Genomic DNA, 21722 nt, shown 5'->3' with positions numbered 1-21722 from the left:
ACTTTTTAAAAATGATGGACTTGACTACTGACTAGTGAGTTTCCCTTCATCAGTGTAAATGTCACTAACCGCGTCCGTCAGTCCATCACTGACGGACCTTTGGCCGTCACTGGCAGATGCCCGTTTTTCTGATGTTTTTTGGGGGGACTGAACCAACGGACTCCTGACAGACTGACTGATGGACTGACGATTACAATTCAGTTCGTCATGAAAAATGACGGACTAACGAATGACGGATGGGTACCCTGGCCACTGACTGATGACGAATGACGGACCGGCAAAATTTTGTAAAATGTCTACCACTGCTAATTACAGTATCCAATTACAATGTAGATCCTTGCGGTTCGGCATCCACGAACAACCCAAAATGTTTTTAAAGATTTTTTTTGTCAAATTTTCGGGTGTTTTTGTTTGGGTTTTTGGGTGCGCCAACCTTTGTTTTCCATGGAAAATTCTTATTCCCAGATTTGACTGTTCGTTCAAGATTTTTTTTTTCAATATATATACAAATCATCAATCACTGCTTTTACTTTGCGCGGTAGGTCTCAGTCTATCATTCATTGTACTATGTTCCTATTATACAAGATTTTGGCGCCATCTTGTGGCATCTTTGGTCGTTTCAAAAGGAATCTTTTCAGTGAACATCTAGGTTCCACAGATAAAATAGTTGAGTACGTGAATAGTGTCAGTGGGATTACTGTAATCCTAAAAAAATGAATTGATGGTGATGGACAAAAAAGAGCTCACACACACACAAATTTGTGGGTGAAGGTCGTCAATGAGATGTGTAGCGGGTCATCAAGTACAAAACAACATGAGATGGGACTTGGAACAAGCTTCTTTAAATAGGAGCGACACAACAGGGACGCTATGATAGGCATCCAGTGGCATGCTAACCTGGATAATGTAATGCGGCGGAGCTCCCCGGCACCTCTCCCCGCCTCCCGCTGCTCATTGGGGGGATAAACTAAAGCCGAGCGCCGTACGGTCATGTGATCCCCCCCCCCCCTTTTTTTTTTGCTCTTCTTTTTCTTCCTTCGAAGTTGAAAGGCAGGAGCCGAGCGGCGGAAAGGAGCAACCACTTTCTTGCCTTCCCACACTGGTCGTGGATGCAACGACTTCGTCTCTTTTGTGGAGCCACATTGTCCTTTTTCTTATTCCATCACGATGGCGGGGGCAATTATCGAGAACATGAGCACCAAAAAGTTGGTGATAGTGGGAGTTATACTGCTTTTGTTCCAGGCGTTCGCTTTCATGGTCGGTGGGTTAATTGGTAAGTTTTTCCTCTTTATCGCTCTCTTTTATCATTTTGTTTCGCGATCTTGCACCTTTTTTAATGTCGAATGCAAAACGACAAAACCGAAAAGTTAGGTAGTTATCAACGTGCTTCCATGTTATTGTTAATACGCGTCTTTTTGTGACAAAGAAAAGAGTACGCGTTTATGTGTTCACCTTGTTCAGCCTGGCCTTGAAACAACACGGAACTTTGAGCTAAATCACTGCTATGCATCGCGGTCATTCTTCTCTTACACGCCACTTGTGAATAAAATTGAGTGTTGTTTCAGTTCTTGCAGAAGTGCAGATACTTGAGTAAAAAGAGACGTAGAAAATACTGAAAAGTTGAAATACTGGTTCAACTGCTGTACGTAACGTGAAAAAAACTGACTCAAATGTACAGAAGTTAAGGTAATCTATGGATGAATGTTGTTGTCAGAATGTGTTCCCATAGCTTTGCTAGCATGTGAACTGACTCAAACGCCCAATTAGCTGATGTTAACCGAACAAATATTGGAGGTGCAACGATTAATCGACAGCTAGTCAATTATCAAATTATCATCAAATAAGTTTTGATTTGATTAGATACCCATTTTAATTTAAAATTGTCCAAATGCTCTGAATTAAAGTTTCTCAACAGTAAATATTACGATTATTATTATATTTGTGTTGTCCTCCATGACAGCAGTTTGGTCTTTGCATTGAATCAACAAACATTTGCTTGTGCTTTGGAAAACGGATGTTTTTTGTCTATTTGTTTGCCTATTATCTGATATGTTACGGACCAAACCAGTAACTGAATCCTAATTAACGTATGTTTGTACATTTTCTGCCCTGTCAATTTGTAGGTTTGTCCTATTTTTGAATGTAGGAATAAAAATTAAAACATGCGTAAAAAAATCTGATTCATTGATTAATCGTCAAACAATGGACAGATTAATCGATTATTGAAGTAATCGTTAGATGTAGCTCTAAATATACCATTTAACTGTGTGTGCTTTTGCAGATTAGATGGAGAATTTATGAACATCAAAAGGTGGTGCAGGTGCAAGATAGCACATTCACAGACAATGTCAAACAAGTCTCTTAAATGGGGCTGTGGATGGGGAGTATCTTGCTTCTCTGAATCTGTTGCCATTATTGTTGTGCTTCCTAGTTCACGTTTCTCCCTATCACTGCGTCTCAACGCCAGTTGACTTCACCACTCTGTGAGTGTCTTGTTTACGTCATCTTGTCATCCACTGAGGTTGGAAAAAAAATGTATCAAAAAAGAAGTTGAATTGAAAGTACAGCACTAGAGACCAAAAGTAAAAAGTAGTCAGAAGACTAAATACACAAATTACAGGTACCCCCCCCAAAAAAAAAGAATATGTATGTGTCAGTACAAATCTGAATCAGAAGTTATTTTTCCATCACCCTGTCTCAGTGTTGGGAAGTAACTGCGTATTTGGACTGGGTTGTGGTCCTTCCTTCATTCTTTGAGATACAACAAATATTGAAAGGCTGAGGTGGGAGTGTCAAGTCTTTAACCTTCAAGTTTTAAGCAAGTCTCAAATTACTCTGGCAAAAAGTCAGGTTGAGTTCTCATTAGATTTCGAGCAAGTCGACTCATTATTTGGGTTGAGTAAGTTGTAAGTCAAGTCACACAAACTAGTTTAGTCACAATACCTGTATCTGCACACATTAACCACTTTAAAACACAAACACCCAATACACATTCTTTTCAATCGCCCTGTAGTTCACATTTGATTGCCGTCATAAATTACAACCAGCTGTTTCTTACTTTTAAATTCTTGGATCTAAATCCTCATAGGCCTCGTCACCCCTCCTCCCTCACGTCATGTCTGTCTGCTGTGCGAGGCCCCAGGCAGCATCTCTACCTTCCGCTAACCTCCCCCCATGTGTGGATCCCACTCTCCCCAAATCCCAGTGGCCTCCCAGCAAACGCATTTGTGTTTTCCTTCTACTTTTAGCTGCACCGAGGCACAGGGACACGCACACAGCTGTCAAAGTTAGAGCCTGTCTTCAGGGGGCTGCGCTAGGTTCACTGTCAAATTTCTTCAAATCCACTCACGTACAAGCAGAACACACACACAGAAGTTGAAGTGAAGAAGGGCTTTCCTGTGTACGTTTAATCTGGAAACGTCGCTCTCGCTGACAAATTAGCCCGTTTGGTTCCCGTCTGGCTAAGATGCTTTTAATGAAGCCGGATTCCTTTGTGCTTGCTTGGTGGCCCGGGGGGCACTGGGGACAATTAAGTGGAAAGGCCCCCCCCCCCCCCCACACACACACACACTCGTTTTGCAACAAACGCCGAGAGCATGGCATGGGGTTGGCGGGCTGCGGGGATGGCCATTATTCTGGACACACTGTTGTGCACTCTGAAACAGCCGCTGGGCTCAGGGTCACTAGATAATTGAACTCCAAGGGGATTCAGATAACTGGATTTGATTCACTTTGGTGTCATTGTTTTGACAGCATTCTTTGAAAATAGTGGTGCCCACATCTGTACTTGGCATTTGTTTTTCTTTATCTCCACATGGATGACATGACTACTATTGCACCTATAGTATCGGTGTTTAAGACAACTCAAACATATTTTTTTTCAAGAATATTTTCTATGCAGGCCCACTAGTTGAAACAAGGCATTCTGATTAATATTGCGTTTGTGGAATATGAGACATCCATCTATTTTTAGCTAGCTCAGGGGGCAGCCATTTTGTCGCTTCTGTCGACTGAAAATGACATCACAGTTGCTCGGGGCTCAGATAACGACCAATCGTGGCTCAGCTTCAGAAAACAGGTGAGCTGTGATTGGTCGTTAAAAAACGGGGGGATTAACTCTCATTCCATAGATGCGATATTAATCATATTGCTTTGTTTCAACTAGTGGGCCTGCATAGAAGATATTCTTGAAAAAAAAAATGTTTGGGTTGACTTCCACTGTAAGTATTGGATTGTTTTTCCCCCCGATTTAGATACAAGTAGCGACGGACAGTATCTGCATCGATACGTGCATCAATATATAGGATTTAAAAAAGCATGGGGTTTAGATCGGGGTTTCTATGTTCTTCCACACCAGTTTGGAGGCAAAGCATAGAACTACCCAAAATGCCTTGGTGAGATTATAAAATCCAGATTCCAGGCGGAACTACGGCTCTTATTTCACTGCATGATTTACTGTTTGATTTGATTTGCTGTCACTCTACCAATGTGCCTGCAACATAAATGCACAGATTAGAATCATCTGATTGGAATATTTGAAATACACCGACTGGTGCGCTATCCATCCCCAAAACGCAGTTGTCGTGGTCAGCCGAAATGACACATTTTTTTTTTAAAAAGTACATATTTATTTATAAAATATCTTGTGAAAGCAGCATGTAAATTTAGCCCGTCCCCCCCCCCCCCCGGCTCCAGACGATGACAGCAGACCATGTGACATCGCTCTCTCCTCCTATTAGTCAGCAGCATGTGCAAGAATGTAAAAGGGAAGAGTGTTTTGTGAATGGACCAGTGAGTGATGCGGTGCGACTAAATGCAGCATGAAGCAAAGTTGGCCTTCATAACCGCCAAAGGAGAGATCAAAGCCTTCAGTGAAGCTAAGGTGACCGAGATGTTGATTTTAAACAGTTTTCCTTCTAGTTCCAGAATGACCGTCAACTAAATGTGTTTCTTTCACTGAGCAGTTGCTTGCTTAGGAGCACATTTGGCACCGATTACTACTTTTAAGTCTTCTTATATGTGCTTTCTCATGAGCCGAATGTGAAATCTTCATCCTTTGAAGTGCACGTCTATGAGTCTGTGTTTTCCTGAATCACTCATCTTCACGGATTAGGGAGTCGTCTTGGATTTGTCACTAGGGGCCTGGAAGAAACGGGTGGTTTTCCTTTTTTTTTTTTTTTTTTCTTTCAGAACTGCTTCAAGTGGGAACTTTGCTCTCATTGCCAATCTCAGTCTTGGTTGTACATACAGTGGAGTGAAAATGTTTACACATGCCCGGTCTAATGTCAGGTTTTTGTGGAATAAAAAAAAAAAACGGTGAAAAGTCTAATCTTGAGGTATCTCTCAAGCGCTATAGAAAAAGCACATCAAATGTAAATAGGTGAGTTTTTCAGTGAATGGCTAAGGTTAGGATCCACAACAAAAAAACGTGAATCCTGAACAGTGAATTGGCAGGGCTTCAGTAAACCTAATATTGGAAATGCCCGTGCACAAGAAACATGTCGAACAAATCTAAACATTATCGGACATTTCAAGTGCAGTCACTGGAGTGATGCAATCTTCTGCTTTTTTCCTTGAGGCTACAACGCAACACTTGATTCCTTTTCACTGTTATCGTGTTCTCGTAACAAAGGATGGGCATTTCCCGAGTGCCACAAAGAGCCCGGTGAGGAGCAACAACACCACCAAAGCTCAAGCGTCTCAATGTGTAGACGCTTTAATTGGTGTGGTCAGGAATGTTTCTCATTCCATCTGGAAGCGAGAGATAGTGCTGTGTGAAGAGGAAATGAAGTGTTTGGACTCAATCAAAATCTGTTGACTATCCCGAATGTTTGCTATCCTCTGATATTAGCCCCTTCCACGGAATGTTTCATGTGCAGCTCTTGTCTTTGAAGTGAATCTCCTTGAAATGACATCTGTGCTTTTTCCTGTCTCATCAGCTCCCAGCCCCACCACGGCAGTACACTACATGGCCACCAAATGCGTGGACACTGTCAAGCACCGCCAGGAAGCAAAGTGGTTCATGCCTTGGGGTCCCAATCAATGCGACAAGATCCGGTCCTTTGACGAGGCCCCGGCCAAGATGATCGAGGCCAACAACATTGTGTTTGCTGTCCACATTCCTCTGCCCAACAAGGAGATGAGCCCCTGGTTCCAGTTCATGCTGGTCATCTTGCAGTTTGACATCGCGTTCAAGATGTACAACCAGATAGGTGAGAAACGCATCCTTTATGATTTCAATATCGGTTGAATACGGCCTTGTCTGCTTTTGTCTGTGTGCTGTATCTTTCTGTATTTTCTTATGAAGTGTCAGTAGCTATGTTTACGCAGACAAAATTCTTTTAATCAGATCAGAGTTCGGATTAAAATTATGATACGATGCACTGTTTTCATGGATACTATAGATATTGATCCGATTAGGATTTGCGTGTTCATGCATCACACTTTCGTATCGGAACAAATTATTTTGATATCGGATCGGAGCAAATTATTTTATACCGTAATTAGTAGTGGAAGAAGAAGCCGTAGTGACTTCCGTGTCGACAAAACATCGCTCCGTCCATTTCTACTTTAAACGTTAGTGTTACTTTGCATATTTTTCCTGTTTGCGCTGTTATGTCGAGTTAACACTTCGTAACCTGCAAAAGTACCATTTCAGTCTTGTGCCCGCCATGTCTTTTGCTTGCTATGCTTATTGTTTTTTCCGAACTTTATTGACTCAAACAACAAACAGTCATTCTGCTTCTACTAGCTTCCGGGAATAACAGAAACGCGTATACTGACGTCACAGACATGCGCGGTAACGTCGGTTTATTCCAAATTCTCTGAATAATTGTTTTCATCGGCTTATCAATCGACAAGAAACACCCCTCTCGCTCTGAATAAAATCTTGTTCGGAATGGGCTTGATCGGGTGAGAATATTCCAATTGGACCCAATTTGGAATATTCTGTACATGAAGCATTTTTATTCTGATCAAGCATTTAATCTGGCGAAATGTGTCCATGTAAAAGTAGCCGATGTTGGCCTCCATCCCGTTTCTTTATTTTTCAAACTCGTGGCAAATATTTGCAGCGACTCATTGAGACTGAGCTGGCTTCTGAAAAATTCATATCCCTTTGCACCTCACATAATGAATTCAAGAGTACAGTCATGCAACTACTAGAATTAACCGTCTTCACATTCCCTCACTCTGCTGAGTCTATCATAGAACATACTACAATCCATTTTTCATATGATTGCATTCCTTTTAGACTGAAAGCTCGCAAACAGTGATGGATGCCCTGTGTAATGTTCTCTATAGTTGGCACAGGCCAGGGGCTTTGGGCAGGGGGGATGGGTTTCGCTGGTCTTGACAGACAATTGACTGGCATAAAGAGAAATCAACGGGTCATTCGCTGGATCTGTTTTCCAGCTTCTTGCCTTTGAGCAATGAAAGACATCATTACACGCCACCTGTCCCGAAATTGAGATTTTTGTATGCTTACATGAGTCACACTAAAATGTATTTGATTTTGAATTTGTCACTTTTATTAGTCAAGATTATCACAGGTATTTGTATTTGAGCGCACGTGCCTATATGATGATTTGATATTGTTTACAGTTGCCATAATTTCCCTCCTCACTGTTTATTGTAAACGAGACGTCACTGCTCTTGTTCAGGGTGATGAGGTTCAGCACCGATCACACTCCAGCTCTGTAGCTTTGTAACTCTTGGCCACACTGGCTTTAATAACCCACATTTTTATTTACTATGCACTGATTTGTGTAAACTGATAAATTCTTATGCTGCTCTTGAGCATAAAATTTCATTGGGTTTGTGAAACATAAGCCTATCAAGGTTTATATTTCAAATTAAAATGTGTGTAAATTAAATGAGCTCCAGTCACGTATGGATACCTGTGATTTAAGCCATGTTTCCATGGAGCATTTCAGTTCAACTCATAGATGCACAGAAAACCCTGACCTGGCTTGGCATTCCACAAGTGAATAAGAGTGAAAGTGCTGGGTGCTGACAATCTTCAAACAAAAAAAAACAGACGCATCTTTGAACCCTCTCTCATCATAATCCACTCTATTTTCTTTTTGGCAGTGAGTTATTTCTGTTCCATTCTTACATTCAGCACTAGTGTACTGTACAGTATCATGCCACTGTGATTGGCATCTCAAAATGTGTCCTCAGGCTTTGTCAATAAACTTGATATGTAGCATACTAGATTTTTTTTTTCCATCAGCATTGTTGAAGTGGGAGTCAAGCAAATTTTTATTTTTATTTTTACAATAATATGAACTATGTGCCTCCACTAGTCTAAATATGCCATTCTGATTGATAGTGCATTTATGGAATATGAGTTAAGCTGCAAAATCCACCCATTTTTAGCCATCTCGGGTGGCGGCCATTTTGTCACTTTCTGTCGACTGAAAATGACGTCACGGTTGCTCAGGTAACAACCAATCATGGCTCACCTGTTTTCTGAAGCTGAGCCATGATTGGTTGTTACCTGAGCCCTGAGCAACTGTGATGTCATTTTCACAAAATGGCCGCCTATTGAGATGGACAAAAACAGGTGGATTTGACTATTTACACCCCTTTAACTGAGTGTGTGTGTGGTGCCACTACAACTTAAAACCATACCAACATGTTTGGAGGGTTCACACCCAAATAGCTAATGGCTGTGAGGAGATTACTCTCTATTACTAGTTTGATAAGCCCATCTATATGGGCATTAATATCTGAACATGAAAAAAACTGGATAAATGTGGCAGGATGTCAGGTGTTCCAACCTGTTGTCAGGGCATGGCCACAAGAATGTGAGACCCCAATAGATTACTAATGACGAGTTTGAGAGGGACCCGAGTTTTTCTTTTGAAGATACAAGTAGTCACTCAGCCACTTATTTTAGTTATTTTGTCTTGTGTTGCGAGCAAAAATTTGAGTTACGAGTGCTAGACGGTGGCAGTAAATTTCACAGCAAGCAGCAGATCGTGAACAATTCTTCAAAAGAGGCAAGCGCTTGCTTCAAGCTGTTTATTGCCATTCCCTGTTAGTTTACTGCAAAACTAAATATAAAATAAATAAACCAAAGACATTTGCCTCGTGTGTCCCACATCACATAAGTTTGCCTTAAAGTATGATAGTTTAATGCTAACAAATAATGGGAAACGCCATTAGCATTGACGAGCTAACAAAACTAGCATAAAAATAGCAGCATTTACAAACCTGTAAACGTCTATTTGAACACAAATGGGAGGCTAGGAATAAAATCAGCTAACTCTGCTAAGTCGACCACAATAATATGTCGACACAATAATTTCTGCCTCGAAACTCTAATGAATAATTTTAAACCACATTTGCACCGGCCGGAACCATATTTCCCCGAGTAATCAATGGGATAATCGATTCTAAAAAGATTTGCGAGTGACAGCCCTACATGAAATCATGATGCACTGTTGAATTTTTTGACATTCCATTTGTTATTACAGTTTGTATTGATAAAGTAAAATGTTGTTCAGTGCTATTTTCAAATGTAAAAAAACAACACATTACAAAATTATTTCTGTTCGAGGCGCTGGAATGGATTTAGGGCATTTCCATTCATTTTAATGGGGATGATTTGAGATATGAGTATTTTGAGTTACCTAAGTGGTCACAGAAGAAATTAAACTCATAAGTCAAGGCACCACTGTAATTTCTTTCTTTCATTAAAAGAATATATAGTAGTCGCAGTATGAGCACGTCCATTTAACACACAAAGCAGCCGTTACTGTGCGTCATTGCAGCGAGCTGAGTAATAAAATAGTTGTAGGGCAACAGCTTTGTGGACAAAAAGTTGAAATGCTTGCGTTGTAATTATTTATGAGCCATCCTCTCTGGCCTTGCTTGTCTAAATAGTCATGTCACAGTAATGGGCAGCTCCTCTGCACAATTAATGTGCCGACATTCTCTGCCTTGTTGGAAGTGTATAAGCAAACTGGGGATTGTTTACTGTCTGGCTGCCAGACAGATGAGTCTGTGATTCAGCTGGACCTCAGACAGATGTTTCAGTCATGGACTGAAGAGCCTTTTTGATGATTCTCAGCCACAGGAAGTGCCACAATATGAAGAGTTAATGGAGCAAGGTCAGCCTGGTAAGGGATAGTGCTTGTAGGAGTAAGAATGATTGTAAGACAAATATGATGTTGACATTTTTTAACACAGTGTTAGAAATACTCACTATTGGGACAGATAAAACTACAGTACATTACGGGGCCATAGCCATTTTTCTTTTCAGTGAGGGTGGGCGTGCGTGTCCGTCATTCTTTATCATACCATCCAAAGTCATGAATTTCATGAATAAATTGCAAAAATAATCCGAACAATGCTTATCACACTCACAATCAAGCATCCATGTGAAAATGCCATAAAAATTACAGACATCAAAATTTTCCCCTAGGTATGGTTGTGGCCAGGGGGCCACCCTGTAGCTCCGCCTCTGGTACCTTAACTTACGAGATCAATTTGTTCTGTACTTTTTTTTTTTTTATTATTATTATTTTTTTTAATCAAATTCAATTTCTTTATTGAAATCAAGTGAAATGACATTAATCTGTTCCACCACCCGCCCTCAAACATCACATTAAAAAAAAATATTGTTGAAGGGAGAGTCAAAAAGAAATGATCCCAGTTTAATTAAACTTACAAATAATAGATTTTTTTTTTCCTCTAGAAATTTTGACAGCGTGTAGTTTAAAAAATTGTGTGAAGGTTTATTTCAAATGTTTTTTTCAAGCCTGTCCTCTCTTTTCCTCCGGCGTAATAAAAGTAATACAATACAATATACTGTGTGTGGAGCATCAAAACCCGATACAGAGTTGCAGTTTTTCCTTTTTAACAAGTCTGTTGAAATTTAGGACCCACTTGCTCAATGTGCGGGTGTGAGTCTTCATCTGTCTTATTTTATTTTTTGGGGGGCGCGGGGAGGGTGGGGTATAGTCCATCCCAGTCAGGTTAGGCTTTGTCACGCTCTGGGTCTTATGTAATTTTCTGTGAAAACTTCCAAATGTTTCTTAATTCTAACCTCTGAACCCTTGCTTTGGCAAATATTAGAAAGTTGTGTTCGGGGGCCCATCCCTTGGTCAACGACCATATCTGGATCACCGTGTTTGTACCAAAGAGGAGCTTTACACTCATTAAGAGTTCCACCCACCTGCAGCACCCCTTGGCTGAGCTCCAGCAATAACACAGCTGTTGAGGAGGCTTAGTTTCCGTGGCAATGGCCACTGGACTGGAGTGGAATGTTGCATGAAGTGAGCTCACATCCGCGCCGGACTGGCAGACTAATGACTGTGAAGGGCATTACAGAGATGTCTGCTGCCAGCTCTCATCTGACTCCCTCTGCCCTTTCCTGTATTTTAGCCCTTCCCATTGCACAGGATACTGTGTTCCTTTCTCTTTATTCCAGCTTGTTTCATAACGGCACAAGAGGGCTCTCATGCAGGGTGGAGGAGAGAACACTTGGATTCGTAACAGGATCTAAAGATGCTGTCTTAATAGCTTGGATTAGGAGTTGTATGCTGGGTTCATGGAGGCCATCTCAATGTGTTGTTGTATCAACTGAGAAGTAACCTAGATTTGGGACAGCATGATTATCTTGCCGATGGATGTATTACTGTAAACCGTTTTTTGGGGCGAAAAAAAAAAAAATCAATAAAAGCCGAACGGCCAAAATACAGATTTTGGTTACAAGTGTGGTAGTGTCCAAAAACGCAGACTGTTAATGATTTAATGATCCTCTCTACTTCTGCCACTCTGAATACATTAGCATCCCATTATATGTTAGCTGAAAAGGAACATTATGTTTGCAGTCTGGTTGGGATTTTCTCCCTGTCGCTGCAAAAAAGGCCACGACCGTCTGTCACCATGACCTCATCACTCTTACGATTAAAAAGTTAAATCAGGAATTCAAATTTTGCACGGGCGGGGGTGAATGCATTTTTTTCTTTCTGTTTTTTAACCACTAAACGTTTTTTTTCCAAGTGACCTTGTGTTAAAATCAGCTATTCTTGTGTACAGAAGATGGAGCGATGGTCACTGTTGACGTGGGCCTGGCCTACAGAGATGATACAGTCAGTGAGTGGACCGAGATGGCTCACTCTTTTGAACAACGGAAGCTCAACTGCAATTTCACCACTTCCAAGGTGTGTAAACAATGAGGATTTTTTTTTTTAAGCTGTCCTGTCTGAAGTTGAACTTCGTTCTCGCAATGTGCGTTAACCAGACATTGTTTACGCTCTTCAGACATTTGAAAATGAGGGCCGTTACTATGAGTGTGACCTTCTGCCCTTCATGGAGGTCGGCAGCGTGGCTCATAAGTACTATCTCCTCAACATTCGTCTGCCCGTCAATGAGCGCAAGAAGATCAATGTTGGAATCGGAGAAATTAAGGACGTTCGCCTGGTTGTAAGTTGCCTTCTCGCTCTAACTTAAGTGTGAGCAGTCTCGACATTTTTCATAGAGCGCTAATTGTTCTTGTGTGATCATCACAACTTCAACAGCGGATCATCTGGCATTCTGTTAGATTCTAATAGTTGTAAAACAGTGAAGCTTCATTGGAATGTAATGGTGATTGCATTTTTCACTATCTTACTCAATTCATTATTCTATTCTTTCATTGAATTCACATGGTTACATAGTCACATAACTGTCCCGTGTACCAGCCTTGGAGAGCCCCAAGGCCACATACTCAGGTGCCTGTTTGTTATGCCAATACTTTGCTTTCACGAAGGATTGTTATGATTACACTCATTCTATTCACAAAGGCAACATTTAACTGTCCTGCTTCCCAGCCTTGAGACCCGCAAGGCCGCTGACTTAGGTATCTTGTTATTATGCTAACATGTAGCTTTAAGAAGTATTGTTATGACTATATTTATTGTATTCACAAGATTACATTGTAACGGTCCTGTGTCCCAGCCTTGAGACCCATAAGGCCACATGCAGGTGTCTCGTTGCAATGCCAGCATAGTTTTAAGAACAATTGTTTTGACTATATTTAAAATTCTATTGATTATTATCACAAGCTTACATAGATGCATAACTGTCCTGCATCCCAGACTTGAGACCCACACGAGCACACACTCGGGTGTCTGTTTGTTATGCCATCACATGGCTTAAGATAAGAATGCCTTTATTGATCCCACAGTGGGGAAATTTTCAAGAAGGGATTCCTTTTGAACATGTGCATTTTAGCGCATGAGTTTGCAAGGCATCTTGTTTTCTGTTCCAAGGGCATCCACCAAAATGGAGGTTTCACTAAGGTTTGGTTTGCCATGAAGACGTTCCTGACACCCAGCATCCTCATCATCATGATCTGGTACTGGAGGCGCATCACTCTCATGACTAGACCCCCTGTGCTGCTGGAGAAGTAAGGCCACACCCTACCACAACGTCTAGTAATGTGACGTCACAGTTGAAATGATTTGTGTTTGCAACTTAAATGACCACGACGAGATGAAGAAGGCACGGTGGGGCATAGTACTGCAGCCAGAGCATAAAAAACGAATAGTTTCATTACAAGCCACTGAGGCACTGCATTAGGGCGCTTATTAACTATGAATGAAATTTGCAAGTGGGTCATGCAAACTTTGCACTTAGGGCCAGCAAGATAAGTGCGTCTGAGGAGCATTCATATTGCTTAACTGCGTCAGTAAGGTGTTGGACAAACAAAGGGTCGCGTGATGATGGTTGACTTATTCATAGAGGTACATTGCTGTCACCTTTTTACCCTTACATTTGATTTGTTTGAGCGGATAAACCGAAAGCACTTGACTTGTTATTATTCAACACCCGTATGGATGAATTGAGTGTTATCATTCCTCGCAACAAACATAATGCAAAAATCCAGTAACACACGGGTAGTTGGAGTTCAAGCTGAGGACTTGGGAGCAAGTGTTCGTGTAACCCCTGCCATGCTGGGAAGACATTTGTAAGAGGCAGTGTGCCGCGCTACAAGGAGAGCCTGGCGAAGCGTGAAACACGTTACAAAATCTGCGAGCACTCAACCAACACACACACACACACACACACACACAGCCAGTATCTCTTTTTTGCTCTTTGCGACTCACAGCTCTTTTTCCCAAATGAGCAGCAGGCTCTTAGGAAGTAGAACTTTTACCCCTTTTTTGTGGACATGTGTCTATGTCACATTCTGTTGGTAAAGTGCACTTTTTTATACGCCATTTCCTCCATGGGGATTTTTGTCTCCTTCATTTCATGTGTCCAAAACACTCTTGAAACCTTCATGGTAACACTCATAGTGCTCTTCACTCTGTTGGTTTTGCGCAGGGCACATTCCACGCATACCACCCGAGTGAGGTTTCACTTGTTCGCTTCATAAAGCTTTGCTGAAGAGTTGAGTCTGGAGATGATGTGAATGATTTGAACTTCTGACACTGCGTCAAAACAGATTTCTACTATTGTACTTGGAGTCAGTTTTTTCAGTCGGCTTTTATTTTGGCCAAAACAGCTGACCCTGAATGTTATTTAAATATTTCTATACAGTACTTTCGGTACTGTACTGTGGTTGCTGTAATTACTGTTTTGCTAGCTTCTATATTTTATGATCGTCTTTCATCTGCTGGTGGCATGCAGGGACCTGCTGAGGCCGCTGGCAAAACAACTTCTATTCGGTGTCTTTGAAGCTTTAATTACCTCACAGTCAGACTTTGACAGTAGACTACAGTATATTGTTACATTCAATCTTAACTTTTAGGATTTCAGGGAGAGTCACAGACTCGAAAGGGTGCACATAACCCACTGAACGGGAGAACAACAAAGACATTTTGAGGTTGAGGTTCGACGATTCTAGGCGACAAGAAAAACTGTTTGCGGCCATTAAAACTGTTGGCGAACGTCTTTGCGACCTTGAATGAACCCTGAAGAAAAATCAACATTGGCTACCCTCGCTCGGGGGTCTATTATGCCAACACGTAGCTTTCAATTAATTTAGAGTAATATTTTTTTGTATTTAAAAACAAAAAACAAAAACATGTTTTGCTCTTGCAGAGTGATCTTTGCTCTGGGCATCTCTATGACATTCATCAACATCCCGGTGGAGTGGTTCTCAATTGGCTTCAACTGGACCTGGATGTTGCTTTTTGGAGACATTCGACAAGGCATTTTCTACTCCATGTTGCTTTCATTCTGGATTATCTTCTGCGGGGAGCACCTCATGGTATTGTGTCTGGCACTCTTTTTTTTTTATTTTTTTTTTATTCTTTTTTTTAAATTGTTTTATTTTTATTTTTTGTGAGCTTGGCAACTGCTGTTTGCTCACAAGTCATCTTGAAGACATTTATTTTGTTCCCTTCTCTCAGGACCAGACGGAGAGAAATCGTTTCTCAGTGTATTGGAAGCAAGTCGGGCCCATCGTGTTTGGGTCTTTCTGTCTCTTCATCTTTGACATGTGCGAGAGGTGAGAAGTGTTTTTGTTTCTGTTAAAATGGCAATAGTATTATTTTAAAAAGGATTCACACTAAATGTCTTGCTTGTGTTATAAATGTTCATAAATAAATGTACTGTTTTGTTTTGTCACCAGAGGTGTCCAGTTGACAAACCCCTTCTACAGCATCTGGGCATCTGATGTTGGGACTGAGCTGGCTGTATCCTTTTTGCACTCAGTCTGTGGCCAACAACAGGAAATTGGCAAATTAACATGTCCCATTTTAGATGAATGTCACTCCAAAACCATATTTAAACTTGGAAATCGCTATCTCAAGATATGTACATGATAAAAGACCAACTTTGCTTTTTGAAGGTTCACTACATTTTTCATGGTTTGTTGTTGTTCTCAATTAGATTGGCTCCCTTGACTAATAAGAGGAAGAATAATTCAGTAATGCCATATGCTGTCACCAGGATGGGTGCATTTTTGTTGTTGTTTATTTCAGAGCTTGGCAGGCAGAGAATTGACATCTTAAAAAGTAGCACTAAAACATCACTTTTCCAGTCTTTTGTCTATCTGTGCTGGTCTTTTGATGGACAAAAAAATGCTGCATTACATTTTTAGATAGCTATTGTTAATTATTTACCGGTAGTCAAATGTGCAGAATCCTTTGTTTGTAAATTCTTTTCACGAGCAGGTGAGTCAAAATAGAGCTACTGCACATCCACACTGACCTCTGCTATGGCCACTCCTGCGGGCATCAATGTTCTTCAGTACAAGACCGGCATGGAAGCAGGAGTTTGGAATATTTAGAAGAATTCTGCCATGAGATTGAAATAGTGCTCGGTTGTCAATTGGGAATTGCTTATCCCTAATAGTAAAATGTTTTTCTATTACACGTCTGTTATTTTGGTATGTTCTATTAGACGATAACATCCTTTTGAAGTGGAGATTTTATTTCCCTGAAGGGGAGATGTTATTTCCTTGACTGCTGCTTGCTCAGATGGCTTTCATAATAGTGGCGGGGATCTGCGCTTGCTTGTACTTCCTCTTCCTCTGCTTCATGGTTTTCCAAGTCTTCCGTAACATCAGTGGTAAGAGGACTTCACTGCCCGCCATGTCCAAGGCTAGACGCCTCCACTATGAGGTGTGTATTATTGGCAACATGTGTCTCTTCATTTGCTCCATGCAACTTGTCCAGAAAGTAATGACTGTGCACTCAACCCTAATTTAATGCTGCCATATGTTTTACAGGGTTTGATTTTTAGATTCAAATTCCTCATGTTGGTCACGTTGGCTTGTGCTGCCATGACTGTCATCTTCTTCATCATCAGTCAGGTGGGTCTTGTAATATTAAATTCGCGACTCACAAAAAGTAAAACTGCACATTTTAAAGTGAGCTTTTGTTACGGCCAGCCTAAGGCACACCTGTGCAATAATCTTGCTGTCTAATCATCATATTGATATACCCTCAGTGGCACCTTGTCAATAGAGGGCACTTGGGTGCTGAGTCACCTCGAAAGGGAGCAAAATTAAATGATACAAATATGATAATAAAAAAAACACTTCAAAATATCTGTTTTTAGAGAAGCAGCGTAAATGGTTTACAGTTATAGTTGAGTAAAATTGATTTATCTCTGGCGCTTCAAATGTGTTTTTGCACACACAAAATGCCAAAAGACTTCAATGTGTCATACGCAGTCGGTCTTTGTGCAGCACACACACATTGGGCACCGTTGGGCCATTGGGGAATAGACAAAAAAAATCTATAAAAATAATGCTGATAAACGTGAAATATGCGCTTTCTACATAAAATGAGGAAAATGTGTGTGTTTGGGGGGGATAAAAAAACAAAATCTAAATATTAAAAAAAAAAAAAATCTGATTGTGTATGACAAATTTGATACGTGAGTGGGGGGGGGGGGCGAACACCCGCAAATTTGCTTATACGTCCAAATTCAAATCTATGTTTCAGTTCAGCTCATAGAGAATAAGAGCCAAAACAAATTTATCATTTAGTTCTCGTGTAAAAGTTGTAGTGTATTTTGGGTTCAAATTCACCAGGAAGCTGAATATCCCCAAGTTTTTGTGAGTAGTGTCTATTCACAGTTTTGGAGCAGTTGGTAGGACAAACCATATTGTACTTGCCTATCTTTGTCCAGGTGAATGAAGGTCACTGGCACTGGGGGGAGCACACGGTGCAGGTCAACAGTGCCTTCTTCACAGGCATCTACGGAATGTGGAATCTGTATGTATTCGCCATCATGTTCTTGTACGCCCCTTCTCACAAGCGATATGGAGACGACCAGTCAAGTGGACAATGCATCACTGGTAACGTTTGATTTCATTTCTTGAATAGTCAGAGCGCCACATGATTACGTCGTCTTTCCCTCCTCTGAAAACTTTACTCTGCGCGCAAATCTGACTTCTTCTGTCAAAATAAATGTCTCCTTACTGCCGCATCACTTCACCCGAATATCGGACGGAGACTTGTTTTCATGTGTTGTTGTTTAAATTAACCGCTTCTTTCATACTGCATTCTGTCAGTGGCGGTTTTCTTACTTTCCTGTGGTGCTGTTATAAAGTGGGAAACCGACCGTCCCAAACTGAGAGAAGTACAGAGCCATTTCAGTGCAGTGGAACAATACCTTATAAAGCACATTCAAGTACATCACAAGAAGTACTCAAAAGAATCACCGCCAATCGTTTCATGTTTAATGGTTGTTTTAAACATTTATTTACCATATTTTTGGAGTATAAAATGCACTGTTTTCATGGTTTGACTTCTGCTGCAAATTACGCTTAGGTGGGATATGTACAGTATACATTAAAATTAGAGCCCAGACTGGCACTCAAAATCTCCGTGCCCTAACGTGCATTCGAACTGACGCCTTTTTTTTAAAGTAATCGGACGATTAATCAGTATTCTTTTCTGCCAAATATTGGAATTGGCATCGGCCTCAAAAACTCCGTATTGGTCAAGCCCAAAGCATTTTACATCGGATGCATGTAAATGTGAGCCAGGAGCTAAGAGTGCGTAAAAGAAAGATTGTCTCAAGTTTTGGATCAGTTCACATTAAAAAAAAAAAACAACAACAAAGCACTGCAGTCTGTTTCCAGCAAAACAAAACCTATGAAACAGCACGTCTATGGTAAAGTAAACATCGTTAGCCTACCACCGCTAGTTAGAACAAATTGTAATCCCTCCACAGGTGGCCAAGAATGGGCATGGCTGTTGTCCTCAGCCAACGCCCAATTTAATACTCTCACTGTGTGACTCTCACATCACTCTACAGGCCAGGTCCTACCATTTAAAGCCACACACATTCAAAATCACAGATGCTACAGTGTAGAAAGTCAGGATAACGATCCACAAGTGGACAGAAAGAATGCATATGCAAATTTCGTGTCAGTATTATGCATATATCTTAAAAATAATATTGATAATACAATAAGTGTATGAGCGCTACGTCACATAATTTTGACTGTTGCGGGGGGGTTCTGGGACATAACCCCCTGATAAAGGGAATATCAGTACAAAAACAGTAGCTGTTTCCACTTTTTTTATCAGAAACTTTGTGATCATTTTAGCGAGCACAAACTGTAATAAAGACGGAAGGGAGGGGACTTTGATTTATTCCACAATAAGTAAATTCGAGGCCGAAAACTCTACTTAGTTTGGGATATTTAAAACAGCAAACGTTAGCAAAATTAATTATTTGGTGGGGAATTCCCTGAGACTTTTTTGGCTGGAGAATAAGATTTGAGTGGCTTCCTTCCAGCCTCAAAGTAAGGCAACGGAGAGAAAAAGGGTTTAGGAAGTAATGAAACCATTCATCTCTCACGATTCCGGTGTCAGAGACAAGTTGGAGGGTTTGATGTTTTTGGAGGCTTTCCCAAAAATGCATCAACCGGTCTCATGAGATGTGTGTTTCGCACCACCGTGTTGATTTACTTCACCTGGCCTTTAGTGCTGTCGAGTCACCGACAGCAAGTTACAAAAAGGCAGACCACACGTGACCTGTAAAGCAGAGGTTCTGAAACTGGGGTTGCACGACTGTTCTCAACTTGCGGAAGAAAGTGCCAGTACGCCATGAAGCGGACCCTGGCCACAAAGCTTCGGTTGGTGCGCTTAGTTATTCTCGCGCATTGCTGGAATGCACTCGCACAAACACATCTGCCACCGCGACTTCAACGAGTGACCGTGCATGCCACCACAAATTACACGTGCGCAGTCATTGCCGAGCACGATCATAATTTAAGATTGCGCAGCCTCTTGTCAATCTTTGCAAAAATCTTTCCGAAGACAAATCGGCACTGATGAAACTGTCTGTGTCAAATAAACATGTTACATTTTTTTCCACATTAATTCCAAGATTTTACTCAAGTATATAACGGTTACAAGCTTCATAAAAAATTGTAGTTGAAAAATACGATTATTTTTTTTATATATAGATATATATAGATATATATATATTTGTGTATATATATTTATATATGTATGTATTTTTTATATATATATATATATATATATATATATAATATATATATATAATATATATAATATATATATATATATATAATATATATAATATATATATATATATATATATAATATATTTATTTGTTTATTTTTGCTGGCTGGTATCTACAGTCTCCATGAGTACCTGATACCTTAAAATTAGGCCGATATCGGTATTCGACCATCCCTAATTAAAACCCTTTTCCTCTAAAAGATATTGTGTCTTATTGTAACTTTGACTATTTTTTTTTTTTGGTCCCCGCTAAAACGGGCAACTTTTTAATTTCAGTGACATGTAGGGGTACATGGGGTCGTTTGTTTGATTGCTGTTAGGTTTACGAGGAGGATCTTGTAAAAATCTCTCCCTTAGTAAGTGGTCCTTGGACGCAGAAAACTAGAGAAGCCCTGCGATAATAGAGGCCATATCTATTTATGCAGGAGATGCCGCTGCAAACAGTGGGGAAGACATCCAGCTGACTACGACCATCACTCACGTTGACGGTCCCACTGAGATCTACAAGATGACTGGAAAAGAAGCCCAAGAGTAGACCCCACATCATTACTGACACCCACCCTTTATCACCTACTGTTCCAACTGCCCCCTTTCCCACTGACATACTGTACATAAGTTACAAGTTTTACTCTTTATACCCTTGCAACAGTGACAGTGCACCTTGCATGAACCTTTCAGCCTCCAGCTGCGGCTTGCTGATCTACAATACCTTCAATAAGTCATTTTCATTTCATGTTGGATACATTTCATACCCGCTGTATACTATTGTTTTTAAAATGTTGCACAATACTTTTGACACCAAGTCAGGTACTTGAAAGCTGCTTCATAGATAAATGTATTAGTTCAAAATGTTGAATTTATTCTGGTTTGCGCTGCCGTTATAAGACCTAAATTTGGATGGGAATGGACAGTGTCATTTTTTTTTTTTCTGGATGCAATGCTGCCACTTCAATTTCTATCCTGTGACATTCATAGTGAAGGCCATCTAACACGTCGCTAATCTCTTCTATAGAAAGTGCATCATGTGACACACGTCATTAGAAAAGTGTTTTTAAAATATTGAGGAAAATGTACAGACCACAGCCTATTTTTATAGTATTTTTTTTTTCCAACTTCAAAAACATGTATTAAGCTCTACCATGTTAAGAGTTTAGAAGTTGCCAGTAGTCTTATTAAATGTCATATTTTTTCTTTGCTTTTTATTGTAATTTAAATAAAAGTACTTTTACTAAACTTCTTGTGTGTCCGTCCATTTTTTTACAGCGTTAGTCTTCATTCAGATCACAGGTCAGCTGGAACCTTTTCCGGCCTACTTTGGGCGGGAGGTGGTCAATCACAGGACATAGACAAACAACCATTTACAAGTATGGACGGTTTACAATACTCAATGAAACTGAACGTCCTTTTGGAAAGTGGGAGCACCTGGAGAAAACCCGTGGGGAAAACATGTAAAGAACGGCTTAGATTTAAACCTGGAACATCAGCTCTGTAATTCAGATGTGCTAACCCCTCAACCCCTTTGTGCTTTTTTTGGGCATTTGAGTTAAAATTGTGTATGTAATTTAAAATTGGATTTACCCAGCCCACCACTACCACCACACAAAAATGAATACAATTGAGACTTTAAAAATTGCAGAAGTCGTTGAGTTTCTGATCGATGAACTTGTATTTCTGGGCACATAGCGCCACCCCCAGTCTCATAGCTGAACTGTTTTTCATTTTCTTGGCGACTGTCAAATTCGATTGTCTGGGCCTTAACAGGAAGT

The 21722-nt window shown here is 40.5% G+C and overlaps 1 protein-coding gene across 1 annotated transcript; it reads left to right on the top strand.

Annotated features, from left to right (window-relative positions):
* The first annotated feature begins 938 nt into the window (after window positions 1–938).
* wls (Wnt ligand secretion mediator) lies at window positions 939–21189 on the top strand. Its single transcript, XM_086043755.1, has 12 exons — window positions 939–1273; window positions 5940–6212; window positions 12052–12176; window positions 12277–12438; window positions 13266–13402; window positions 15043–15211; window positions 15354–15451; window positions 15575–15638; window positions 16425–16568; window positions 16676–16759; window positions 17584–17752; window positions 20382–21189. Exons 1-12 carry the CDS (start codon window positions 1168–1170, stop codon window positions 20489–20491), a joined length of 1641 nt encoding a protein of 546 aa, XP_085899881.1. The 5' UTR covers window positions 939–1167; the 3' UTR covers window positions 20492–21189.
* The last annotated feature ends 533 nt before the right edge of the window (window positions 21190–21722 follow it).

Source organism: Filicampus tigris, chromosome 10 (assembly GCF_054856515.1).
Source record: "Filicampus tigris isolate MCC_2025a chromosome 10, RoL_Ftig_1.0, whole genome shotgun sequence".
NCBI lineage: Eukaryota > Metazoa > Chordata > Actinopteri > Syngnathiformes > Syngnathidae > Filicampus > Filicampus tigris.
This window is presented reverse-complemented; position numbering and strand designations above follow the sequence as displayed.

Excerpts from the sequence above, each read along its gene's own strand:
- wls (XM_086043755.1), top strand. The coding sequence starts at position 1,168 with ATGGCGGGGGCAATTATCGAGAACATGAGCACCAAAAAGTTGGTGATA. Across the intron at positions 15,639-16,424 it reads ATGTTGGGACTGAGCTGGCT|ATGGCTTTCATAATAGTGGC; the intron begins GTATCCTTTTTG and ends CTGCTTGCTCAG. Across the intron at positions 16,569-16,675 it reads CTAGACGCCTCCACTATGAG|GGTTTGATTTTTAGATTCAA; the intron begins GTGTGTATTATT and ends TATGTTTTACAG.